Below are 21,851 nucleotides of genomic sequence, written 5' to 3' on the forward strand. Positions count from 1 at the left end.
CTAATAAGAGTTTGTAGCTTTTTTTTAGAGCAATAATTTGAATTATGTAGTCACGTGATCTACCTTACTGAGGCACGACAACGTCCTTGGAAGTATCCAGCTCCTCATGTCTTCTCAGGTCCATTGGGCGGTCGAGCAAAGGTACAACATAGGGGTCAAAGGTCTTCCAGTAAGGGTTCTCGAGGTGGTACTTTTGGCTCTGCACGGGGGGGGATCAGCACATGTGTCAAGCTCTGAAGTTGGGGCGTTTAGGAAGGGATGGAGGAAGTGTTGGGGTTGCGAGGCTTTTTGCAAGTTGGTGTATCTGCGTATGTATGCGAGGGGTTTCTTACATATTCCGTCTCGAAGCGCTCGACAATGGTGAAGGACCTGGGGTCGTGGACGTCCTGCATGACGAACCAGCTGACGGTCTCGCGGTCCTTGGAGTAGACGCGCGAGGCCTCGATGAGCTTCGCCTTTATGCGTTCGACCGAGTCCGGGTGGTCGTTTGCGTGGAGGTGGACGGTGAGTGTGTAGACCATGTTGGGCTATTTCAGGTTGGTAGGTGAGTAGGTAGGGTGGGATGTCGGAGGCTAGGTATGGTTATGGAGAGCAATTGCTTCGAGAAGGAGTCGAGTTCGAGCTTTGTGTGATGATGATGCTTGGAAGGATGTTGAGGGAGGGAGAGGGAGATGGAGCTTGGAGGGGGTAGCTATCTGGATTTGGGAGGTGAGGGGTTGGAGGGGCAAGGTTTTGGAGGGGGGGCTGCAGCTGGCGGATGGAGCTGGAGCTGGAGCTGATGGGGCTTTTGAGTGGAGAGTGGTGCTGTTAGTAAGGTACTATATGGAGATTTCGTAGTTATCACGGAAGCAGAGGCCAATTTGACACAGCATGTTCAGAATGTATAGAGGGGGTTGGTTTCGAATGTTTGGCCTTGTCTATGAATCTTTAGTTTCTGAGGAAAAAACGTGGTTGTGCCAATTGCTTGCTGTTGAGGTAAGGGCATTCGCCAGTCTAGGTGGGCTATGGAGGGGGATTAGCATTTCACGATGGTTCAAGTACAGGGCCAGGTTCAGATTGAACCCGACGTGTCAATTACATATCACGGTGACAAATTATGAGAAAAGACTCAATTGGAACCATGACAAGTTTTTCTATTGCGATTGAGATATCATCATCTCGATTCAATCGTGGTATGCTTGATACTGCTCCATTCCTCCTGGAGGAGTCTACACGGAGACCAGGCATGGGCTTCTATGGCATCAGTTAATGGAACATTATTGCTATACCTTTGCCAACGGCAACGATTGCAGCAACTCACACGACACGCAGTCAGCTAAGGCGTGGAAGGTATGTCGGATTACATGGTGAACAACCTCCTTCCTCTCGATCGGAGCAGCCGTCTGAGGCTGGCAGGTCAGGTACCTTGGTTCAGCACCAGACGTGCATACTATCATGGCCAAGCTTTTTGAAGGAGGTAGAGTATCTTAGACTAGGTAAGGTATACTGCGTACTAGAGGATGGTGTCGAGAATTGCCAAGTCATCGGTTCAGCCGTTACTTTCGCCGGGGGGGGGGGGGCTACAAGTTCGACCACGTACTTCCCCGGCTGCGTGTGTTTGAGTGTCCGTGGTGCTTGACGCCGGCCGACGATTCCAGCGATTGATGGGACAGATCAGCCGCGGACATATCCAACCTAAGGTACCTAATTGTGAAGCTATCTCACCTTAGCGTCGAATCTCGCTGTAAATTTCTGCCCTTTCACAGCAGGTGGTGATGGTGGGTGAGGTGGTTGATGCATTGAATCGCTCCTCCCCGCACACGGCGGCGGCATTTGGGAGGGTGGGGTGTCGAATCTAGCGCCTTAGCTTGCCGTAGGTTCACTGCGGCTTCAGTGATAACACCGCAGAATCAGCGAGGTTAGTGGCCTTGATTATGCGGTGTGACACACCAAACGACCTGACGCTGCCACTCTCAGAGGATGGAAGGAACGGCATGTTCACCGCGAAAGTGGGTTCCTACTACCGGCTCCGGAAGACAAACGCACACCTCCCACCCCCCCACTCTTTTCCATCTTTTTTTTTTTTTCTTCCGCCTGCTTCTGTCGGGGAAAGGAACTGCTTCACACTGATACTCGGCGCCACCGACGCCATCATCAACCCTTGGACCATCCCACACAAGCAACCAAGCCCATCACCAACTCGCAATATCCAATCCTCTTTGTCATCGTCACGACGATACGATATCGCACCGGTGTTTCTCATGCACAATTCCATCCCGCATATCTGAACCACCCCCCTCCCCGGACCATCCACATCTGCCCCCCAACACACGTGCAGATTGACCACTTACACCCACTCCCGCCACGAACAAAGCACACCATCCCGCAAGACCGTCCACAGTGTTCCTGGATAGTCAATTCGACTGTGCCTTGAGCCTTGTCTAGATCTCGAGTCCGAGACGGAGCTAGTGCCGATAATTCTTCTTTATCCGTTTCCTCTTTGGGACAACCCATCTTCCAAATCTCTGAGATTTCTTGGTCTTTCCAACCACCTCAAGGCTCAACCTCCCATCTTTTGGACCCCTACCTTACACAAGGCAGGCTTTCCACCCCATTGCCTCGGAGCCGAGGCCGCGTAGCCATTGCGGCGGACCGAACCCCGGACAGAAAGAAACCATCATGGCACCTCAGCCGCGGATGCAAATCCCCGGGTATTACTACGGTACTACTCACACGCCCCTCCCAAGTCTTACACCACTATACTCTGTCTTGGTTCCTTTGACCACACAGTCTGTCCTTTCACTTGAACCGTACCTTTCAACGGACCAGCCGGCTGACTCGGGAAAATTCCATCCTAGATGAGGAAAAGGGCAAATATTTCAAAATCGAAAAAGGCGCCTCGGCACCGCAGACCGCCGCCTGGTCCGCCGACAATGTCAAGCGCCGGAAGATCCAGCACCGCGAGGCCGAGGCCGTCGCCGCCCGCCGGGAGCGGCTAAAGCGGCACATTGTCCGGTCCGCCGCGCTACGGGCCCCGCTCATCGGCGGCGTTTTGGACGTCGAGCTTGGCGTACGCCGTGAAGAGAGGGCGAGGCTGCGCGTCGACGGTGCGTTCGGCGTCGAGGATGTTCCTGCCGCGGCGTGGGCCCGGGGGCTCGTTGACAAGGGTGAGGTGCCGTTCGTGCCTAGCTTTGCGAGGCAGAGTTTCCCGAATATCCCCTGTTTCTATGTTGGCGGTGATGATGAGAAGACGGGACTTGGGGTTGCGTATGCGAGTGAGTTTGAGCTCTGCCCCCTGGATTATAACTGTGAGGTTGTGTTCTAAATTTGGTAGCTTTGGACGAGGAAACTCTGATAGGGTCTTACATTCCCACGGATGACAATGAGAGGTGAGCAGCCAGGTGAATGCCATGGCTCAGAGTGAGAACTGACAGCAGCAGGATATCCTTCAGTACTGATGCCTCGAGCCGTCCTGAACGCCGACTATCACATCGTCACGAGATGATAGGCTGTCCCCAGATCTCATCCATCAACTATCACCCACATTCGCATCGCATAATCGTTACATCCCGCGAGCCAAGTAACACTTGCGACATCTACCTCTTTTCACCTCCCAAATCCGCTCGCAACGACGACCGACCTCTCTGGTTACTCGACAGAGGTAAATCCTCCCCTCTGCCCTGTGCCCCCTTACACCTTTCTTTCTAACGCAGACCGCGTGTAGCAAACAACCTCCGCCACATCTCCTTCAACACAGGCCGCCGCGAAGGCGTCGTAAACCAAACAACCCCCGCGCCACCCTCCTCCTCCTCCCTAACCTGCATCATCGGCACCTCGTACGGTCTTTTAAAACTCACCTCGGACGAGCGCATCCACTGGCTCGGCCCGCCGCGCCCTCGACCCGGCCCAGCAGAGGGCTACTTCTTCGACCAGACCTTCCTCCCCTCCAACCCAAACGTCCTCCTCGCCGGTGGCCGCAACCGCGACGTCAGGCTGATCGACCTGCGCGTAAAGTGGTCCGAGTGGGATAACATCCCCGTCGGCGCCACGGCGCACCTGCGCGCCGTGAACCCGCACCAGTTCCTCGCCGCGGGGCCGAGGTCCAAGATGGCGCTGTTCGATCTGCGGTACCGCAAGGCGAAGCCCAACGGGACGAAGCCGGTTGTGGAGTTCCCGGGTTTCCGGAACGAGGCGCACATGCATTTCGGGTGGGATGTTAATGTCGATTCGGGTGTTGTTGCCGCGGCGCATGATGATGGGCGGCTGGGGCTGTATTCGCTGCTGTCTGGGCGGAGGTTGCGGTGTCCTGCTGTGGATGCTGTTAAGGCGAGGACGCCGGTGAAGAGTTGCCAGTTTCAGAAGATGCCTGGGCGGCGGCACGCGAGTTTGTTTGCGGGCGTGGGACCGAACTTGAAGATGTTTTCGGTTGGGGCTTTGGGGGTTGATGAAGAGTGTTGAGGCACATGAGATGGAAAGTTGGATAGAACGATGAGCCCTAGGATTACGAGCTCACATGGACACGGCTGTCTTGGTAGCCAAACTGGGACGGTCGTCAGTTTGGCTGTTGAAAAAATCATGTTTACCGCACCTTGATGCGTTATTGACGATGATGAAGGTGAACTCGAGGCAGCTGCATGGAGAACAACAACATTCCGAGCTTAGCCTTCCTCATACAGCCCTATTCCTCGCCTCATAGAATACGGCATACTCGGGTAAGGTAAGGAAGCTTGGTTAGCAGATTTGAAAGCCAATCTTCCAGCATCACCATGGTCAGGAGACACCAATGTCAGCGAAGGGCCGACGCTGGGTTCCTACCTCCCTGACCCCCTATTTTTTCAGAATGTAAACTTGGTCAACTTTAAAACCATTCGGCTATATCTTTTTAACTGTTCTTTCTTTTCCCTTTTGATGTGGTTTACGGAGTTCGGGCACTTGAAGTACAATTTTTCTTCGAACCAAAATACATCTCTCGAGGGCCAACATTGCATGAGCTTCTGCTTTATACATGAGCTTCTGCTTTATACTCGGCAACAAGTCCATTTTACTCCATGCTATTCTCTTATCCTCCCTCCCCCCCCCCCCTTAACCACATTCCAATGTGTTAAAGCCCAACTTCCCAAATTCCACCTTTAGGAAGTCGCCTGAGGGAGTGTATCAGTGCCAGGCGAGACCGGCGCGGAAGCAGGCGAAGCCGGAGCGACGGGTGTAGTAGCCGCAGCCGAAGGCGAAGGGGAAGCCGCCACAAGAGAAGTAGGAGAAAGATGAGGCTCGGCAACAGATGCAGGAGCAGGAGCAGAAACAACGACAGGGACAACATCCCTCCCATCGACATCAACCACGACAACCAGTTTGAGTCCCGTAGGTCCACGGATCCACTCCAGCATCCCGCCCAGCGCTGCCTCGGGGATTGTATCCAGGCGAGCTTCTCTAATGACGTCTGAGACCACGGGTCTACCACCACCACCACCGATGGTAGAGGTGGGCACGTTTACGTTGACGAAGCTGAGCTGGGGCGAACCACCTCCCATGATCCACGTCTGCTGTCCGGCGGAGACAATGGTTGGGTATGTAGGCTGCTGCTGCGTGGTAGGGTTGCCGTAGGAGTGGAGGTAGTTTACGCCGTTGGAGTATGTCATGGCCAAAGGCATAGTCGGCTTCATCATCATCATCTGGGACAGCGGCAGCGGCTGAGGAGGCTGGATGAGTGCGGGGTACCCGACGTTGAAGGTCATTAGGTGGGGAGGAGCCTGCTGCTGCCATACAGGCATCGTGACCGAGGCAGTGGCCGAGATGCTGCTGCTGCCGCCATCACCGGGAATCGACACGACGCGGCCGGTGCGGGAGGTCCAGTAGAGCGTGATCTGGTCCTCGACGATGGGGTCTGCGCGGCCTAGGCGGGTGACGGAGGCACGGACGAGGAAGAGGAGTTGGGCTTTTGTGGCGGTTGAGGGGGAGAGGCGGAGGTGGAAGCTTCGGGTCCAGCCTGGCGAGAAGGAGGAGGATGGGTTCGAGTAGATGTGTATCTCTAGGACGATTGTGGCTTCTTCTGCCATGGCTTCTTTGTTCTGTATTTCCTCGAGATGGTTAGAATACTCTCTACTATTTGTTTGTTGGTCTCTTGTTTGTCGAGAGGGAGTGGAGATCAAGGGGATGGGGGTTGAGAGGGTCGGAGACTTACTTTGGAGCGAGTGACGATCCCCTTTTGTTGGTGTTTTGTTGTGTAGAGAGAGGAGATAGTTGAAAGGGTTGCTTTGGTCCGAAAAGGTCTTTTGGCAATTATGGAATTAGCCAGGGAAAGAATCAAGAGGGTTAGTGCCTTTGGAGCGGAGAAAAAGGGTTACTCGTGGAGATCTGCAACCTCTACACGAATTGTGATTAAAGGAGGATTCTTTAGTATGGACTGTGTGATTCAGCACCTTGGACTTTGCGAGCGTCAGGATCCGCTCTCACAGGACGATCTACTAAGTATGATTCACTTTACATACACACAGCCCGTGGATATCTGAGGAGGAAGACATGATTGACTGACGTGAAGGTGTCTCTCTTGATGTGTTATATGCCCTGTTATGTGTGCTTGTCGATGGCATCAGGGGAGTTTTGGTGGTGTGATGTTGCATTTACTGAATTGTCTGCTTCTAGGTCAGATGTACTTTTGGCATTTGAGTTTTGAACGTCAAGATTTCTCGGCCTGCTCTGAGCCTATGTTCGTGCTCGGTGTACGTGTACCTCAAGTTACGTTATATCGTATTTGGCATGAGTAAATCCTGCCAGGGCGGGGGTTATGTGTAGAAACCAAGACAGATTCCCACGGTGTAATTAATTTTGCATAGAAACAACATTAAAAACGAAGTATCTGTGGGAGATAGGAGAGAAGAGACCCTTTTGCCCTTCAACCGGACTAGTCGATGAATGATAGCGTCTGTTGAAGCATAAGAAGAGAAGAAGAAGTGATCTCTCATTGGGCGATAGCCCACGAATTCAAAATGATGGCCCGCAAATTCAACATCACCACCCCCTGAAATCGACCAGAATCGATATCAAAAGCCTCCTGACCGATCATGAAATACAGCCAGGACGTGAGACCGTACCCAGATGCCTTGACAACAAACATAACATCAACACGAGCGAAAGAACCAGGGCTAATATTGATGAACATCTCCCCTTAGATTGCGCAATTGCGTATATATCGAAGATTAAGTGCCGTGTTATTTTTCCAATCCGCCTCCCGTACGCCGCCGTCTGTACCACAAAAAGAGGCCCCCCTCCCTTTCCTAACCCTAATTCTTGGTGAGATAGAAATAAGCCAAGCAATATGGCTTTACCCATGATGACTACTGTCAAAAGGTACGCCGTATGAGTGATATATACCTCACGTGAACGCCATGGGAAAGAAACCGTTCCCTCCCCGCTTTCCCTTTAAAAGCCTTGAAAAACCCCTATGTACCGAGTGAAAAGTGCAAAGAGTGTGAAAAAAGATGATCCCATGGCCGAGAAGTTGATCTCTCGTCGACTCGGTCATGTCCACCAAAAGACCCATGGTGTAACCAAGTTCCGTAGGCCAAGCCAGCTCACTCCTTCAAATTATACGTCTCTCTCAGCTTAGGAAACGTCTGGTTGAAAGCTTGGCCCAACGTCCAATTCTCCAGCCTCCGCAGGTGCCGCTCAAAGACGGGGTTAATCAGCACCTCATCCGACTCCGGCACCTGCAGCAGCGTATCCGTCTCCTCGTACGGCCAGTTGAGGCTCAGCGTCGTGGTGAACGGCACAAAGAAGTTGTCAAAGAGGTACTCGCGCGGGTTATAGTCGCGGCACAGCTTATCGCGCATCGCGGGGAACGGCACGTGGTCGATCCAGGCCGGGTGCTCTGTAAACAGCTGCGTGGGGCGAGGGCGCGCCCACTCGGGCAGGCGGTCGTAGTTTTCTTGCGTGGGGGAGATTTGCCAGCGCATGATGAGGAACATGATGTAGAGGACGACGACGCGCTGCGGGAGGGCGGACAGGTCGGGGAAGGTGGCGAGGATGTCGGTGAAGACTTTGGAGAGCGGGTGGGAGTATTTGCTGTTCGCCGGGTTGAGGAGGGAGAGCACGCTGGGGTAGCGCGGGCCGATGATTTCGTGGGTGGAGAGGCCGTCGGCGGCGCGTTGGCGGCGCTCGTGGAGGAAGTCTAGGAGGAGGCTGTCGAGGGGGCAGGTTGGGCCGCAGTTTTTTACTTCGGCTGTGTGGTGGCCTAGGGCTCGGGATTCGGGGGGGCGGAGGATGACGGCTGCTGTCCTTGCTGCTGGCCTTGAGACTGCTGAGGATAGTCTACCTGTGACCGCGGGGTGTGGACGGTCGGTCCGCTGAGCGAGGGGCTCCGGCTGTGTGTGACGGGACCGACGCCGGTCCAGTCATGCTTCATGGGCACGTGGTTGTAGCTCGGCGTGTCCTGGGCGCCGTTGACGCCGCTCTGGATCTTGCCGACACGGGCGTTCTGGTCGAGGAGGAGGAAGTCCAGGCCGAGCTTCTCCGGGCCGAAGTCGAGGCCGTGGCGGAGCCCTTGCCGCTGCTGGTCGAGCATCTTGCTCGCGGCGTACATGTGGTTCGGGGGAGATAGATCCGGGACGCCACCTCCACCACCACCGCCGCCGCCGCCGCTGCCGTTGGGCGTCGTTTGCCAGCCGGCGGTCGGGTCGATGGAGGCGGGAGAGGCCGCGCTGTTGGGCGTCGAGGCATTGTGCGCCGAGATGGGCCCGTTGTGCTGGTGGACGTGGGAGTAGCTGCCGCTGGGGGATGGGAAGACGGCAGGGTGCGGGTCTGCCGGCGGCGGTGGCGCTGTGTTTGATATGGTGTTAGTCAAAGATACACATACGTCCACGAGCGTAACGGATTCACGAGATGTGAACACGAGGAAGGGACTTACGTTGGTTCGGTGGAGAAGTAGAGATGAAAGGCTGAATAGAGGCGATGAAGGCAGCCAGGCGGCGCTTCAGGTCCGCGTTCTCGGCCTCGACGGCCTCCTTGGCCCTCTGGACGGCCTGCAGCTCCTGGTAGGGCTGCTGGGAGGTCAGCTCCTGGATACGGCGTTCCAGGGTCTCGATCTGGTTCTTTGTGCGCTCGCGGATGGCTCGCTGGGCTTCCCTGTCTGATCGGGGCCGATGGGAACTTCGGTTAGCGGGTGTGTCGTCATCGAGGTGGGAAGGGGAGAGGAGGGGTCAGTCAATGTTGTGGAGAAAGATGTATGTGTACGAGGGTGATGTGCAGTGAGTGGACAGGGGGTGGTGAGGACGACAGCGAGCACTAGTTTCGAAGGAATGCTGAAATGGGATGGAAGATGAAAATCACGGAGTACGAGAAGCCATGGTGCAATGAGGCATGGTGAGATGAGCGAGTGAGCAAAGACAAGTTGTGCTTACCGTTGGCGCGCTTCTTGGCTAGTTGCTCCGGCGTCAGGTTGGCGACGCCCCTGGAGCCAGGACCGACACGGCGTTTCTTGTTGGAGTCGCCGGGTGGTTGAGAAGCGGGCGACGTGCCGGCGCCGGCCGGAGTGACAACTTCGGCATTCCCGGGGCCAGCCGGGCTTGGATGGTCCGGAGCACTACGCTTATTACTATTGTAATTCAGGCCGGGGGTCACCGATGAAGCCACGGAGCCGGCAGGACTTGGGTGGTTGGCGGCATCGGAGGCCATGGGAAGTCGGAAGGCCGGCGTGGGGGGCGGACGCGGAAGCGGACACGGGACGGTATGGCAGGGAAAAAGGGAAGAGAGAGGAAGGCGGGGACGTTGGTGTCAGTGCCGCGTCACCGGGTGTCCACCTCAGGTCAGACTCGGCTCGGTCAGAGAGCCGGTGCTGCCCGTGATCGAGCGGCAGCGGGCGAGAGGCATAGGCCTATCCGTACCGTACTACCGTCAAGTGTGTGGATCAGCACGGAGTGGAATATGGGCGGAGTAGCTGTCCGGGAATCCGGGATTGGCAAGGTGATGGTCGGGCCCCTCGCTGGTTTCTTCTGCGGCCGGGCCCCTGCTTGTTTTCAGGGCCTCTTTTTCTTTCTTTGGGAAGCCCGATGGGCTCTTGGAGCATTTGCCGATTGCCGGTTCAGCCTAGGGCTCCAGTCTCGTCCTCTTTCTGTTAGCGCAAGGGTTGAGCGGCAGAATGACAGGTGACAGGCTTCCTGGGGAGGGACCAGCAATGCAGCGACAGCGGAGCTCTGGGCAGCAGGAGAATTTTTTGGTGGTACGCGAGAGGGGGGGAATGGTGTGAGTCTTTTCGCGGTCGGGGGATCGGGTAACCGTACGGATAGATTGTGCCTTGGAAAGCCTTGGAAAGGGGACAGGAACAGGCGAATGGGAGGGAGAGATAATGAATCATTCAGATCTTGCTGGACGGCTTCGGAGGGTCGAGATCCCGAGTCATGAGTGGCTCAGTCGACTGAGAAGAATGGAGCTAAGCCTCGGGCATTTCTGCCGCAGACAAGGGTGTGTGTGTGTGTGCTTGTGTTCACAGTTTCCGGCGGGATGCAGCTTTGTGTGTTGAAGGATTCCTAGAGTTTTGGTTTTGTTCGTTTTGTCTTGTTTGGAAACCCGAACAGCGAGAGGCTGCAAGTCTGTAGTTTGTGCAAGTGATACCGTGCTCCGTACACGTGTGATTGAGGGAAAACATGAGACCAAGAGGAGGAGGAGAAGGAACTCAAATTGGATGGTTAAGTTGGAATAAAGTTTACAGTTTGCTGGCAGAGAGGCTGACCTGCTGCTGCTAATGTCTTGAAGCGGTGAAATTCTCCGCTACCGTGCTCTGGATTTCATCGTGCACAAACTTTGGTACGGATAACTTGGACAAAGTTGCCCAAGTCATCCCTGTATAGTACAGATGCTCAAGTTATTCAGGCGGCATACCTCGAACTGTGAGGAGTACCCTCCATTTTGTGCATCAAAGCCCAACACATGAGTGGACTCTTATGCACAGACCCGTCCGATATATGCAACTTGTGAAAGCCTTCAAGTTTGCACTACTTCGACGGTCTAGACTCGGGATTTTGAACTCCCAGAGGCTGAAGCTCTGATGACATGCATACGCCACCACAAGTCTCACTACTTTTTCCTGATTTCACATGTTGGATGGTCATTGACAAAGAGACCCTTCCAATGATCGAGAACAACAAGTGCATTCTAGACTTCGCGAAACTAATCACATGTACTGCTGCTTCGAGACTGCTCCATACCTGTAACAGACTTATAGACAGGCGTAATGAGTAAACCTGCGCCAAAGTGGGTATCCATTGAAAGAAAGAAAATAAAAACGGAAAGAGGATGTCATAGTGATCGTCAGCCTCGTCAGTAACCAGAGCCCCAAAGCCTCCCCTCCATTTCTCCCTCAAGCCTTCATCGCCTCCACGAACAACTCCCGCATCCCCTTGAGCAGCACCGCCAGCTCCCTCGTCTCATTAAGCTGGTCCAGCACCCTCTCCACCCTCTCCCGCTCCAGCTTGGGCCGGCAGTGCCGGACATCGTAGTCCCGGCTCGCCGTGTTGAGCTCGAACCACGCCTCCCGCTCCCAGTCCTGGTCGTCGACGTACGTGTACACAAACTTGAGCCGGTCGTCCTTGCCTGCGCCCTCGATCCGCAAACCCAGGTTCTGCTGCCAGAACTCGAGCTCGGGCACGTTGAAGCGCGACTGCGCCTCGAGCTGCTTCGCGTGCGCCCGCTGCGCCGCCAGCCGGGCGTCAATCTCTTTTTGCGTCTCCTCGATTTGCTTCTTGAGCGCGTCCCGCGTCGCCAGGTGCTTGTCGCGCTCTTCCGACAGCTGCGCGATCGAAGCCTGCATCTCGCGCGTCTCGGCCTTTTCTTTGGCTACGGTTTGTTGGTGGGTGCTCGTCTTGAGTTGTAGGATCTCAATGTCCTTCTTTTTCATGCGCTGGTCCTCTGCGGGTCATAGTATGTGAGCGTTTGTTTTCCTTGCCCGATTCGCCGCCTTGTAATGCCTCGAGCTCGATTCCGAGTGCTCCCTTCCCTTTTCCCCGACGTACCTTGTAGTTCTGCCACATTCATGCGGAATTCGTTTCGCTCCTCCAAAACGCGCTTGCGACCCTGTTCGATAAAGGCGTCAAACTTTGAGGTGAACTTGGTCATGCGATCGCGAAGCTCTTCGAAGCCAAAGTTGGCGTTTGGCAGCGTCTCGGCGACGGATGGGGTCGCCATCAGCGACTGGCGGTTGATGCTGGCGGACAGCGACGATTCTCGAAATGCGGAAGACATGGTGGGTGGTTTTCTTTTCGGGATTGCGTTCTTGTGAATCCGGTATTTGGAAGTTGCAGCCGTGAATGATCTCGAGTACTGTCAATATCGCAGTTGCATATGACGTGCGGCAGGAGTTCAGGCGATGGTGGGATAAATTGGTTGTGGTCGCAATCTTTAGCTGTTTATTCAGCGCGTTGCTATGTCAACAATCTCGTCGCAGAAAAGAAGGCTGATGACTAAGAAGATATGCTGACTCAGCCATGTCTGCATATCACTTGATTTCCAGAGCACCATCCAGCAATAGCTGTTATTCATGATGGCTACCTTGGCATAATTTTTTGCAAGATCTCCCATTGCACTATATGATAATCATCCCTATTCTGCGACTTGTCTTATCGCAAAAGTCGTCGATTCTTCCGTCACTGATCACACAAAATACAACTGATGACATACAGCCGTGAACGGAGGAAGTATGTATTTGACAGACGTCCAATCGCCATGAGTGGTATGGACTCTCAGTCTCGTCGCTCACTCGGGAAATACTGTAACCTATCGACTGAGACGAGAAATTGAGCATGGGCTAGAAAAAGGACCATGAAGCCTCCGTCATCCAGGAGTGCATTCAAGACTGAGAGGTCATGTCTTGGGAAGATGGAAGTAAAAATCCTTTGATTCAAGAGTCCTTGCAACAATTGCGAGCGGTGAAAGTATATCGTTGTGTCCTGCTATGCCATACTCCCCTTCGCATCGGTAAACACAATATTCGATTCACCTCAGAATCCCAGAAGGAAGAGGGCATGCACTGTCTCGGGGTGTGCCAATAATCAGACTTGTTGATTCAGACACACTGCTTTCAAGAGGTCCGGAGATTCTTCTTCAGTTTCGGGTGTTGACATTCCACTTCTTGAGATATCACATATCGAGTGCCAAGCTCCAAGAATTCGAGGCATTTCCGTCATCTCGGATCTCCAAAGCAGTTTCAAATATGTACATGAAGTATCGAGCATCTACGGACCAGAGAACCCTGGGTCTTGTAGAACTCCCTCCCTTACCCAGTCGTATCAAGTACATTTATTCACTGCGTCATCTGGGCACAAAGTTTTCTCACCTTCTTCCCCTTGAAGAACAAGACAACCCCCAGCAAGCAGAATGCCGCACTCACAGCAGCATATATCCCGAACGTCTTGACCGGTCCAATGTTGGCAATGTACGTCGTCGTGTGCTTGCTGAGTCCAAAGCCCACCAGACCGCGCGTCACCGGCAGCGCGACGAGAATAGCGCCCGCGAAGCTCGGGTGGCTATCGATGAGATACGCCGTCCCGACCGTGCTGACGCCCATCAGCACAATGAGGTAGCCGTCGACGACGGAAACGATGGCCATCCAGTGATACCGCACCGGGTTCTTGAGCACGTACCCGTACAGAACCGTCAGGATCAGAGCCGTCACCATGGGCAGGATCCAGGCGATGAGTCGCTTCTCCGGCTCATGGACGCCGTGGTTGCGACGCGCGGAGGAGCGGATGACGTAGTCGCTCAGCCAGCCGATGAGGGGCACGCAGAGAAGTGCGATGAGAACTTGGCCGAGCTGGATGAGGGATACCGACGTGTTGGCCCAGTTGTAGGGGGGTTTGACGAGGACTTCTGCGTAGGTCATCTGGATCGAGACGTCGATGCCTTGGAAGAGCCCGTTGTTGATGGCGACCCAGAGGACGTGGGGGAAGAGAAAGACTTGTCCGATTTGTTTGAGGCAGAGCCAGCACCGGGACCAGGTGGGCTTGTACACGAAGATGCGCAGGTTCGAGGTGAAGGTGCGTTCCTTGAAGTGTTCCAGGTCGGCGGTGGGCCTCTCGTCTACTGTTGCGTACTTTGGTCCGGGGGACCGGCTCCTACTGATGGGGTCCGGGCCGGTGTTTTGCACTGCCGGTAAGAGGTTGCTCCTATCGGTCGGATGGCTTCCCATGAACGCCTCGATGGGCCGGTCATATGCGGTTTCGGGGACGAAGAAGAAGGTGAGAATCATGGCTAGGCCGGAGAGGCCTGCGAAGAGCCAGTACCAAGACCTCCAGCCTAGAGCATCGGCCATGTATGAGGATGCGATTACCAGACTGGAGTTGAGAAGGACTTCGGCGGAGGCATAGATCTGAAATACGCGTGCCCGTTGGTGAAGAAAGTAGATATCCTGGAGTAAACCAAAGTCAGAACCTATAACACCAGACTCACTGTCCAAAGAGCTCGTACCTGTAGGATAAGCAAAGCCAAGGCCTGGCACTGAGCTGCAGCGAACGCTGCGACCATACGCCCTCCTAGGTGCCAGTAATAGTTGCGATTCGTTGCGCACAGGACAGCGGCGAGGAAGAGCAGCACATTTGATGCTAGTATGACGGGACGACGGCCTATAGCTACGGCGATCGGCATCGACACGAGATTTCCGAGACCAAGGAAAAGGTTCGGAAATGTGAAGAGATTTGAGATCTGATCCGGCGTAATTCCATCACGTTGGTAGTCGGGCATAATGAAAACGATGAGTGCGGATAGTGCGGTGATGAGGCATAGACCGGATATTGCGTCTGTACGCACCTCGTGTAAGTCAAGTCATTTCACTCTGAAGTTCACGGTGACTTACACAGGACAATAATGCCTATGATGAGCTGTTTGTGCCATTTTGGTAGGTTCAGAGGGTCTGCATTTCTCGTGAGTCGAGTGATTGAGACTAACAAAAGAGAAGCAGATCATCACCATACCTCTCGGGTCCGCGCTCGGCGTGGGAATGAGAACCACTTGGCCTCCTATGGTGAGAGTAGCTGTCCCGTCAAAAAATCTAGGCCGCATCTCGTCCAACTTTGGCGTACTCGTGACGTTGTCGTCACCGTCGTTGCTCTTTTCATAGTTCTTTTCCACGTCCACATGCCCGACAGGCGGCTTGGCCGAGTCTGACACTTTGTCTAGGCCGTCCATCTTTGGCAAGAGTCCGAGGGGAGGGCCCGGGCCAGCACTATATCTGAAGTGGATCACTTTTATTTCCGCTTTAGGAAGGAGGCCGAATCCACCCGGAACCTATTCTGAGGTTGTCGCAACGTCGTACGAAGAGAGCGTCGAGCTGGTTTGGCGGTGAGTACGCATGAGCCAACTTCTCCCCTCTTGTTGTGGAAGATCGTGTCATCTTTATTGTCTTGATTTCTGAACCTCAACTACAACTGCCGCCGCACCGTTCCCTATCCCCCGCATCAGGGTTGCTTTCGTCGTCTGATAGAAACCTGCCGTTTCTGAGGGGCCAGTTTGACGTTCCGTTCATGAATGAGAGATCTAAGTCTAGTGGAAAGTCTGTACGGCGTGGTCAGCCAAAGTATGAATGCGCACTTTACAACCCTTACAGTTGAGACGGCGGAACATCGCTTACCTCGACGGTTACACGATGGCTAGGACATGGTCTCCAAATGTGTAGTCGACATGTGAAGCGCAAGACGCAATATTTGGTCGACTTATGCAATACTACGCTGCCGTAATGAAACCACTTTACAAGCTAGAATTTAAAGTTCGTACGCAACACTGAGGGGCCAATCTGATACGCCTCTCGACGCCAAGGGTCCTCCATGAAGCCGAACAATCCGGACTTCGTTCAGACTCTCTGCGAGATGGGATTTTCCCTACTTGCCATCCCCCTTTCTGATGTTGTTGTCTCCGGCATAGAGAAGACAAAGCAGCGAACAGCGTTGACAACGTATCGTGTTTCTTTTTCGTAGTCTGCCGCATACAGGATTTTGGCCGAACCCAGTTTGTATACTTTTCCAGACCAAACCACCGCCGATTGTCACAAGGGAAAAGATCAGCAAGCTCTCGCGACATTGACGGGGCTCTACGTCACGTCCGAACGACCTACTCAACAACACAAAAAAAAAGTATGCCGTCAAACCAGCTCGGCACCGTACAAGGCCCGCATCCTGCCGAAAAACAGGCCGTCGAGAGTTCAGAATGGCGGTCTTCGGACGACAAAACCCCAGAAGAAGTCACCTGCTTCTTAATGGAAGAGCATGAGGATGCGGATGCGGAAGCAACTGCCGATCAAAGCCTCGCGCCAAAGACGTCCCAACTGGAAAAGCGTGAACCCTTCGACCCGGTCTTGTGGTCGTCTAGGAAGAAGTGGACGCACGTCTTGGTGGTAGCGTTCATCACCTGCGTCACGTAAGTGGCTCATCCCACCCTGTCCACATGGTTGACATGCAGCGGCGCATTTTCTTGGGGAGAAGCTTTCCGCGCCGCTGCTACCGCGAGAAAACTAAAGAACCAAAAAACGCTAACGACAACGGCGCTTCCCCCCCCTCCAGACCCTTGGCTTCTGCAGTCTATACCCCCGCGTTGGACCAGGTGATTGACGACTTCAAGATCGAGGACAACCCCACGCTAGCGGACCTGACAGTCTCGGCCTACGTCCTCGGCTTCTCCGCCGGACCGTTACTTCTCGCGCCGCTGAGCGAGACGTTTGGTAAGAAGCCCGTCTACCAGGTCTGCAATGTGGTTCTGCTCGCGTGTAACTTGGCCTGCATGGTCGCGCCGTCGGCTGAGTGGCTCATTGTCTTCCGATTCCTGGCGGGGTGCGCCGGCGCGAGCCCGATTACCCAGGGTACCGGGACGGCGACGGATGTCATGACCAAGGAGAAGCGTGCGCGCGCCATGTCGGTTATGGCATTCGGGAGTGTTTGTAGTCCTGCAATTGGGTCGGCCCTCGGGGGCGCGATTGCCCAGGCTTGGGGATGGAGAGGTTGCTTTGGGTTTCTTGCTGTGATGGTAAGCTACCTTCTTTCCTAACGCCGTCTTCGTGAGAATCGTTTCATGGAGGAAAAAGGCGTCCTGGGAGGCTTCGATCAAGGACCAAGGGCTGCGTTTTGAGTCTCCAACAACGTGTGTGAACCCTGAGTGACATGCTGACAAGTGAGACAGGGCTTGATCAGCACTCTTCTGACTTATCAGTTCATGTGCGAGACATATCTCCCGGTCCTTCGGCGAAAGTACGCTGTGTTAGGCAGTCCCGATGACCTCGAGATGGAACTGAGCGATGAGAAGACCATTGCCCCGAAGCAGTCTCTCAGAAAGCTGCTCTGCAAGGCCGCGATCCGCCCGTTCTCCCTCATCTTGGAGCCGAGCATCCTGCCGGCTATCCTGGTAACATCGTTCTTCTACGGCCTCCAGGTGTGGTTGTACATTGACGTTCCGATGACATACAAGGCAGTGTACTCCTTCAACACCGCAGAAGCAGGCCTGGCATTCGCGGGCATGGGTGTTGGCATGTTCACCGGTCTTCTCATCTTTGGTTTTCTCACCGACGTCGTCGTGAAGAGGTTGGCTCGCGGCGGGGAGAGGCTGCCCGAGCACCGGCTCCCACTTCTCAATCTGGCAGCTATCCTTGTCGTGGTCGGTCTGATCATCTACAACCTGGCTGCCAGGCCTGGAGTGTCCTACCTGGTGCCCCTGCTTGGAAACTACCTTATTGGCAGTGGATTGTTCGCCATCACCGTGAGTTCCCATAATATCTCAGTCCCAGTACGGGTACTCCGTAGAGAGTCAGATATGTGACCGGAGACCGAGCATCGGGGGCACGGAATCCGAGGCCACCTGCGAGAAGATCCAACAATAACTGACTTGAGCCTTGTAGATGACTTCGGCTGTGTACATCATCGACCTGTCACCTCAGCACGCTGTTGCATCGAGCGCGTCGCTTGCACTTTTACGATACCCCTCTGGAGCGTTGTTCCCCCTGTTAGAGCATGTTTTCGAATCTCTCACCAGCAACAGTAGCGCCAAGTGGCTCATCACGGCGGCGTCTGTCTCCACCATCCCACTTGTGGTTTGGCTACAATACAACTGCGAGCGGTTTCGGGCGAGACTCCGGGACTCATTGTGAGCAGCGATGTGTTATTGATACTTGTTGAGCCTGTACCATTTAACAAATGATACCCTTGCGCGAGGCTTTGGTTGTTCGCAAGTCAGCTTTGTTGGAAAGAATATTCTTATAAATGATGGATGCGTGTTTGGACTTGGGCAGACTTTGGATCTCGAAACATGTTCTTTGGGCATTAGAGATAGAAAAAGATAGATAAGCAAGTAGATGTTTAGAAACGAACAAATGGCATTTCACTTCCGCCGACAAAAATCAGGATGGAGGGATGTTCAGAGTCGAGTAAGGTAGGTGTCGGGAAACGCTACGGTAAGGTACATGGTAAAGGTTAGTGGAAGAAACGGTTATGGCCTTATCTCCAATATCTCCATAGAAGCATATGCGAGTCACGTCACTGCCTTACATAAGCCATGGCGCAAACCTGGAGCCTTCTGTCTGCTCCATCCGAGCGGCGAGCAACCAATGACATCGACACTATTCGTTTGGGAGATGGCAGCCCGTGGAACTGGATTACGCTAATCCTAAATGAAACCAATTATATCGTCACGCGGCTCGCACATCAAGCTGGGAAATAGGTTGACCAACGCTTTCCCCACGTGTTGCAGCCACCAGGAAATCGCGGGATGCTATTCAAGTAGCTTAAACACCATTTCGACCCTTTGAACCAGCTTCGCGATACCGATACCAATCGCCCGATAAGAAGTCGCACGCGACCCTTCTGCCACCATACCGCCCCCAGCAGATCTTCGTAATCCCTCCTCTACCCACCAAGCAGGCACTGCAAGCCCACAAGTCCTAATTGACCTCGATAAACCTTCTACAGGCCTTCGGGAACGGGGAGGGAGCTCCACCAACAGTAGCAGCAACTCCACCGTTGCTCAGGTTGAGAGCTACGAGCTTGCCGACTACAAAAACATCTCCGCTCAGAAGGCCGCAAAGGACCTTGACGCCCGACGAGAAGAGAAAAAACTTTGGAAGAGACGGTGGCTCGACGAACAGGACGATATGAAGTTCTCACACAGCATCCAGTTCAATGCTGTTCCGGACTGGAGCAGTCATTACATTGCCTACAGCAACCTAAAGAAGCTGTGAGTACCCAGCGCCTCCTCTGGCCGCGCCATGTCCTTAAGACCTAGGTGACTAACTAACTCTGCGTTGCAGTATCTACCAACTCGAGAAGACAGTCCACCAAACCTCCACAGGCGACGTCGAATCAAGACCTCTTATTCGAAACGAAGAACCCGAAGATGTGTTTAGCCGTGCGCTTGGTGTAGAATTGGAGAAGATTTGCTCCTTCTACGTATCCAAGGAGGGCGAGCTCCTCGACGAAGTCAATCAACTCTTGGGAGATGTTGGCAACCACTCGTCAGAGGACGACGAAAACGATGGCGAACCCAGACGTTCATTCGGCAGCGCCTCTCGGCCGGGACTTTCCGTCAACGGAAGGAGAACTTCCGTCTCGATTGATGGCAACATGGAGGATAGTGACGATGATGAGGACGATGATGAAACCACCGGCTTGACGAAGAGTCGCTCAAGCCTTGGCGGCGGCAGACGCAAGACTGCCCCGAATCTGGGCCACTCGGTCACCGATATGACTGCTTCAACCGATCTGACGCTGGGAAGATCGCTGCGGCGGTACAGCACGGCGAATGACGAGATGCCGGATCAGACCTTCCTCTATTCCTCAGGCATCATGCTTAAGAAGCGCATCATCAGCCTCTACGTCTCGCTCTGCGAGCTCAAGTCGTACGTGCAACTGAACCGGACGGGTTTCAGAAAGGTCTTGAAGAAATTCGATAAGATTCTCGACAAGGAACTGCGGGTCAAGTACATGACTGCCAACATCGACTCAGCGTACCCCTTCAAGCCGGAAAACATCAAGAGTATCGAGGAGAACATCTCCAAGATGGAGAAGGCGTACGCCGAGATTGTGACTCAAGGCGACGAGGGACTTGCCAAGCGAGACCTGAGATCTCACCTCCGCGAACACGTTGTTTGGGAGCGTAACACTGTCTGGCGAGACATGATTGGTATGGAGCGTCGCGCAGAGGCTGCGAGCTTGGGCAGAGGGCTCCTGGGAAGGGACGGAGCGACGGGATCCAGGCGGTTGCAGGGCGATGATGAGCTTGCCCCAATCACCAAGGAGGTGGTCACTCCCGTAGGCCGTTTTGTTGTGCCGACGTGGGTTGCCAACACGCCTCTGCTCACTCTCTTGATTGCTGTCGGCGTTTTCCTCCTTCTCCTTTTCCTCCCCATCATGGAGAAGCCCGAGCAACAGAACTGCTTGGCGTTGCTTGTGTTTGTCAGCATCCTTTGGGCTACGGAGGTGAGTTCTCTCTGGATTGAATGCAAATGGTCGATGCTAACCTCAAGATAGGCCATTCCGTTATTCGTTACGTCGCTCATGATACCCTTCCTCTGCGTCGTTTTGACTGTCGTTCGCTCTGAAGAAAAGCCCTACAGGAGGCTTGATGCCAAGGCCACCACGGCCTACATCTTCTCGGCCATGTGGACACCCGTCATCATGCTTCTGCTCGGTGGATTCACTCTGGCTGCGGCTCTGTCCAAGTGCAAGATTGACAAGCGACTCGCGACGTTTGTCCTTAGCAAGGCCGGAACCACTCCACGCACTGTACTCATTGCCAACATGCTCGTTGCGGCGTTTGCTAGCATGTTGATCAGCAACGTAGCTGCGCCAGTTCTTTGCTTCTCTATCATTGAGGTTAGTTTTCCTTCGCCCTCTTCTTTTTTGATATCACCACTGACTTGTGCTGCAGCCCATGTTGCGAACTCTGCCCTCGGAATCAAACATGTCCAAGGCTGTCATCATGGGAATCGCGCTCGCCTCCAACATCGGCGGTATGCTTTCCCCTATTGCCTCGCCGCAGAATGTTGTCGCTATTGGTATCATGAAACCCGCGCCTACCTGGATCCAGTGGTTCTTCATCGTCATCCCTGTCGGCATCGTCTCGCTGCTCCTCATCTGGATCTTGCTATTGATCACATTCCAACCGAGCAAGGGAACCACCATTGCTCCGATCCGTCCTGTGAAGGAAAAGTTCACAGGCATCCAATGGTTCGTCTCCATCGTCACGCTCATCACCATTGGCCTGTGGTGCGGTAGCCACCAGATGGAGTCCATCTTTGGTGACATGGGTGTTATCGCCATCATCCCCATCGTCCTCTTCTTTGGCATTGGTATCTTGACCAAGGAGGACTTCAACAACTTCCCGTGGACCATCATCATTCTGGCTGCCGGAGGTTTGTCTCTAGGTAAGGCCGTCAAGTCATCTGGCCTTCTGCACACTGTTGCTGGCGTCGTTACCAAGGAGGTCGAGGGTATGAGTCTCTACGTTGTCCTCGTCGTCTTCTCAGCCCTTATCCTCGTCATCGCCACTTTCATCAGCCACACGGTCGCAGCTCTGATTATCCTGCCGTTGGTGTTTGATGTTGGCTCCAACATGGACGAACCCCATCCGAACTTGTTGGTCATGGGTGGTGTTTTGATGTGCAGTGCCGCCATGGGTTTGCCTACAAGTGGTTTCCCCAACATGAGTGAGTTACTTCAGCTTCCCCAACACCGGCAGATTACTGACCAACGATCCAGCTGCTATTATGAAGGAAGACCCGACGGGCCAGAGATACCTCCAAGTGAAACATTTCATCAGCAGAGGTGTGCCCAGCAGTATTCTCACATTGGTCGTCGTCGTGTCCTTGGGATATGGCCTCATGAGGGTCGCTGGGCTGGACTAAAGGTCTTGTCTTTACG

At 54.1% G+C, this 21,851-nt stretch overlaps 8 protein-coding genes across 8 annotated transcripts; 3 read left to right on the plus strand and 5 right to left on the minus strand.

Annotated features, from left to right (window-relative positions):
* Positions 1 to 64: 64 nt before the first annotated feature.
* Positions 65 to 521, minus strand: BDZ83DRAFT_578473 (uncharacterized protein; the record flags this gene model as incomplete). The annotated part of the gene is made up of 2 exons (XM_060505126.1): positions 65 to 199; positions 333 to 521. The coding sequence occupies 2 exons, from the start codon at positions 519 to 521 to the stop codon at positions 65 to 67; spliced, it is 324 nt and encodes a 107-aa protein (XP_060364523.1).
* Positions 522 to 2,536: 2,015 nt separating this feature from the next.
* On the plus strand, positions 2,537 to 4,906 carry BDZ83DRAFT_349981 (uncharacterized protein). The gene is made up of 5 exons (XM_060502516.1): positions 2,537 to 2,701; positions 2,838 to 3,254; positions 3,314 to 3,368; positions 3,420 to 3,640; positions 3,704 to 4,906. The coding sequence occupies exons 1-5, from the start codon at positions 2,659 to 2,661 to the stop codon at positions 4,435 to 4,437; spliced, it is 1,470 nt and encodes a 489-aa protein (XP_060364524.1). The 5' UTR covers positions 2,537 to 2,658; the 3' UTR covers positions 4,438 to 4,906.
* A 202-nt stretch (positions 4,907 to 5,108) lies between these two features.
* On the minus strand, positions 5,109 to 6,427 carry BDZ83DRAFT_792758 (uncharacterized protein; the record flags this gene model as incomplete). The annotated part of the gene is made up of 2 exons (XM_060515766.1): positions 6,158 to 6,427; positions 5,109 to 6,044 (listed from the first exon to the last, which is right to left on the minus strand). Exon 2 carries the CDS (start codon positions 6,030 to 6,032, stop codon positions 5,109 to 5,111), a length of 924 nt encoding a protein of 307 aa, XP_060364525.1. The 5' UTR covers positions 6,033 to 6,044; positions 6,158 to 6,427.
* Positions 6,428 to 7,547: 1,120 nt separating this feature from the next.
* On the minus strand, positions 7,548 to 9,645 carry BDZ83DRAFT_719882 (BZIP transcription factor; the record flags this gene model as incomplete). Its single annotated transcript, XM_060512219.1, has 4 exons — positions 7,548 to 8,250; positions 8,271 to 8,790; positions 8,879 to 9,100; positions 9,372 to 9,645. The coding sequence occupies 4 exons, from the start codon at positions 9,643 to 9,645 to the stop codon at positions 7,548 to 7,550; spliced, it is 1,719 nt and encodes a 572-aa protein (XP_060364526.1).
* A 1,430-nt stretch (positions 9,646 to 11,075) lies between these two features.
* On the minus strand, positions 11,076 to 12,531 carry BDZ83DRAFT_622784 (chromosome segregation protein). Its single transcript, XM_060508342.1, has 2 exons — positions 11,979 to 12,531; positions 11,076 to 11,874 (listed from the first exon to the last, which is right to left on the minus strand). The coding sequence occupies exons 1-2, from the start codon at positions 12,205 to 12,207 to the stop codon at positions 11,327 to 11,329; spliced, it is 777 nt and encodes a 258-aa protein (XP_060364527.1). The 5' UTR covers positions 12,208 to 12,531; the 3' UTR covers positions 11,076 to 11,326.
* Positions 12,532 to 13,264: 733 nt separating this feature from the next.
* On the minus strand, positions 13,265 to 15,018 carry BDZ83DRAFT_578627 (major facilitator superfamily domain-containing protein; the record flags this gene model as incomplete). Its single annotated transcript, XM_060505148.1, has 4 exons — positions 13,265 to 14,368; positions 14,428 to 14,756; positions 14,813 to 14,899; positions 14,931 to 15,018. 4 exons carry the CDS (start codon positions 15,016 to 15,018, stop codon positions 13,265 to 13,267), a joined length of 1,608 nt encoding a protein of 535 aa, XP_060364528.1.
* A 1,189-nt stretch (positions 15,019 to 16,207) lies between these two features.
* Positions 16,208 to 18,085, plus strand: BDZ83DRAFT_578478 (major facilitator superfamily domain-containing protein; the record flags this gene model as incomplete). Its single annotated transcript, XM_060505127.1, has 4 exons — positions 16,208 to 16,368; positions 16,512 to 16,971; positions 17,125 to 17,697; positions 17,837 to 18,085. The coding sequence occupies 4 exons, from the start codon at positions 16,208 to 16,210 to the stop codon at positions 18,083 to 18,085; spliced, it is 1,443 nt and encodes a 480-aa protein (XP_060364529.1).
* A 999-nt stretch (positions 18,086 to 19,084) lies between these two features.
* On the plus strand, positions 19,085 to 21,835 carry BDZ83DRAFT_578588 (SPX domain-containing protein; the record flags this gene model as incomplete). The annotated part of the gene is made up of 5 exons (XM_060505143.1): positions 19,085 to 19,167; positions 19,241 to 20,408; positions 20,460 to 20,804; positions 20,860 to 21,637; positions 21,690 to 21,835. 5 exons carry the CDS (start codon positions 19,085 to 19,087, stop codon positions 21,833 to 21,835), a joined length of 2,520 nt encoding a protein of 839 aa, XP_060364530.1.
* Between the last annotated feature and the right edge of the window lie 16 nt (positions 21,836 to 21,851).

The sequence above is a fragment of the Colletotrichum acutatum genome, assembly GCF_030867785.1.
Source record: "Colletotrichum acutatum strain CBS 112980 chromosome Unknown BDZ83scaffold_51, whole genome shotgun sequence".
NCBI classification, from domain to species: Eukaryota; Fungi; Ascomycota; class Sordariomycetes; order Glomerellales; family Glomerellaceae; genus Colletotrichum; species Colletotrichum acutatum.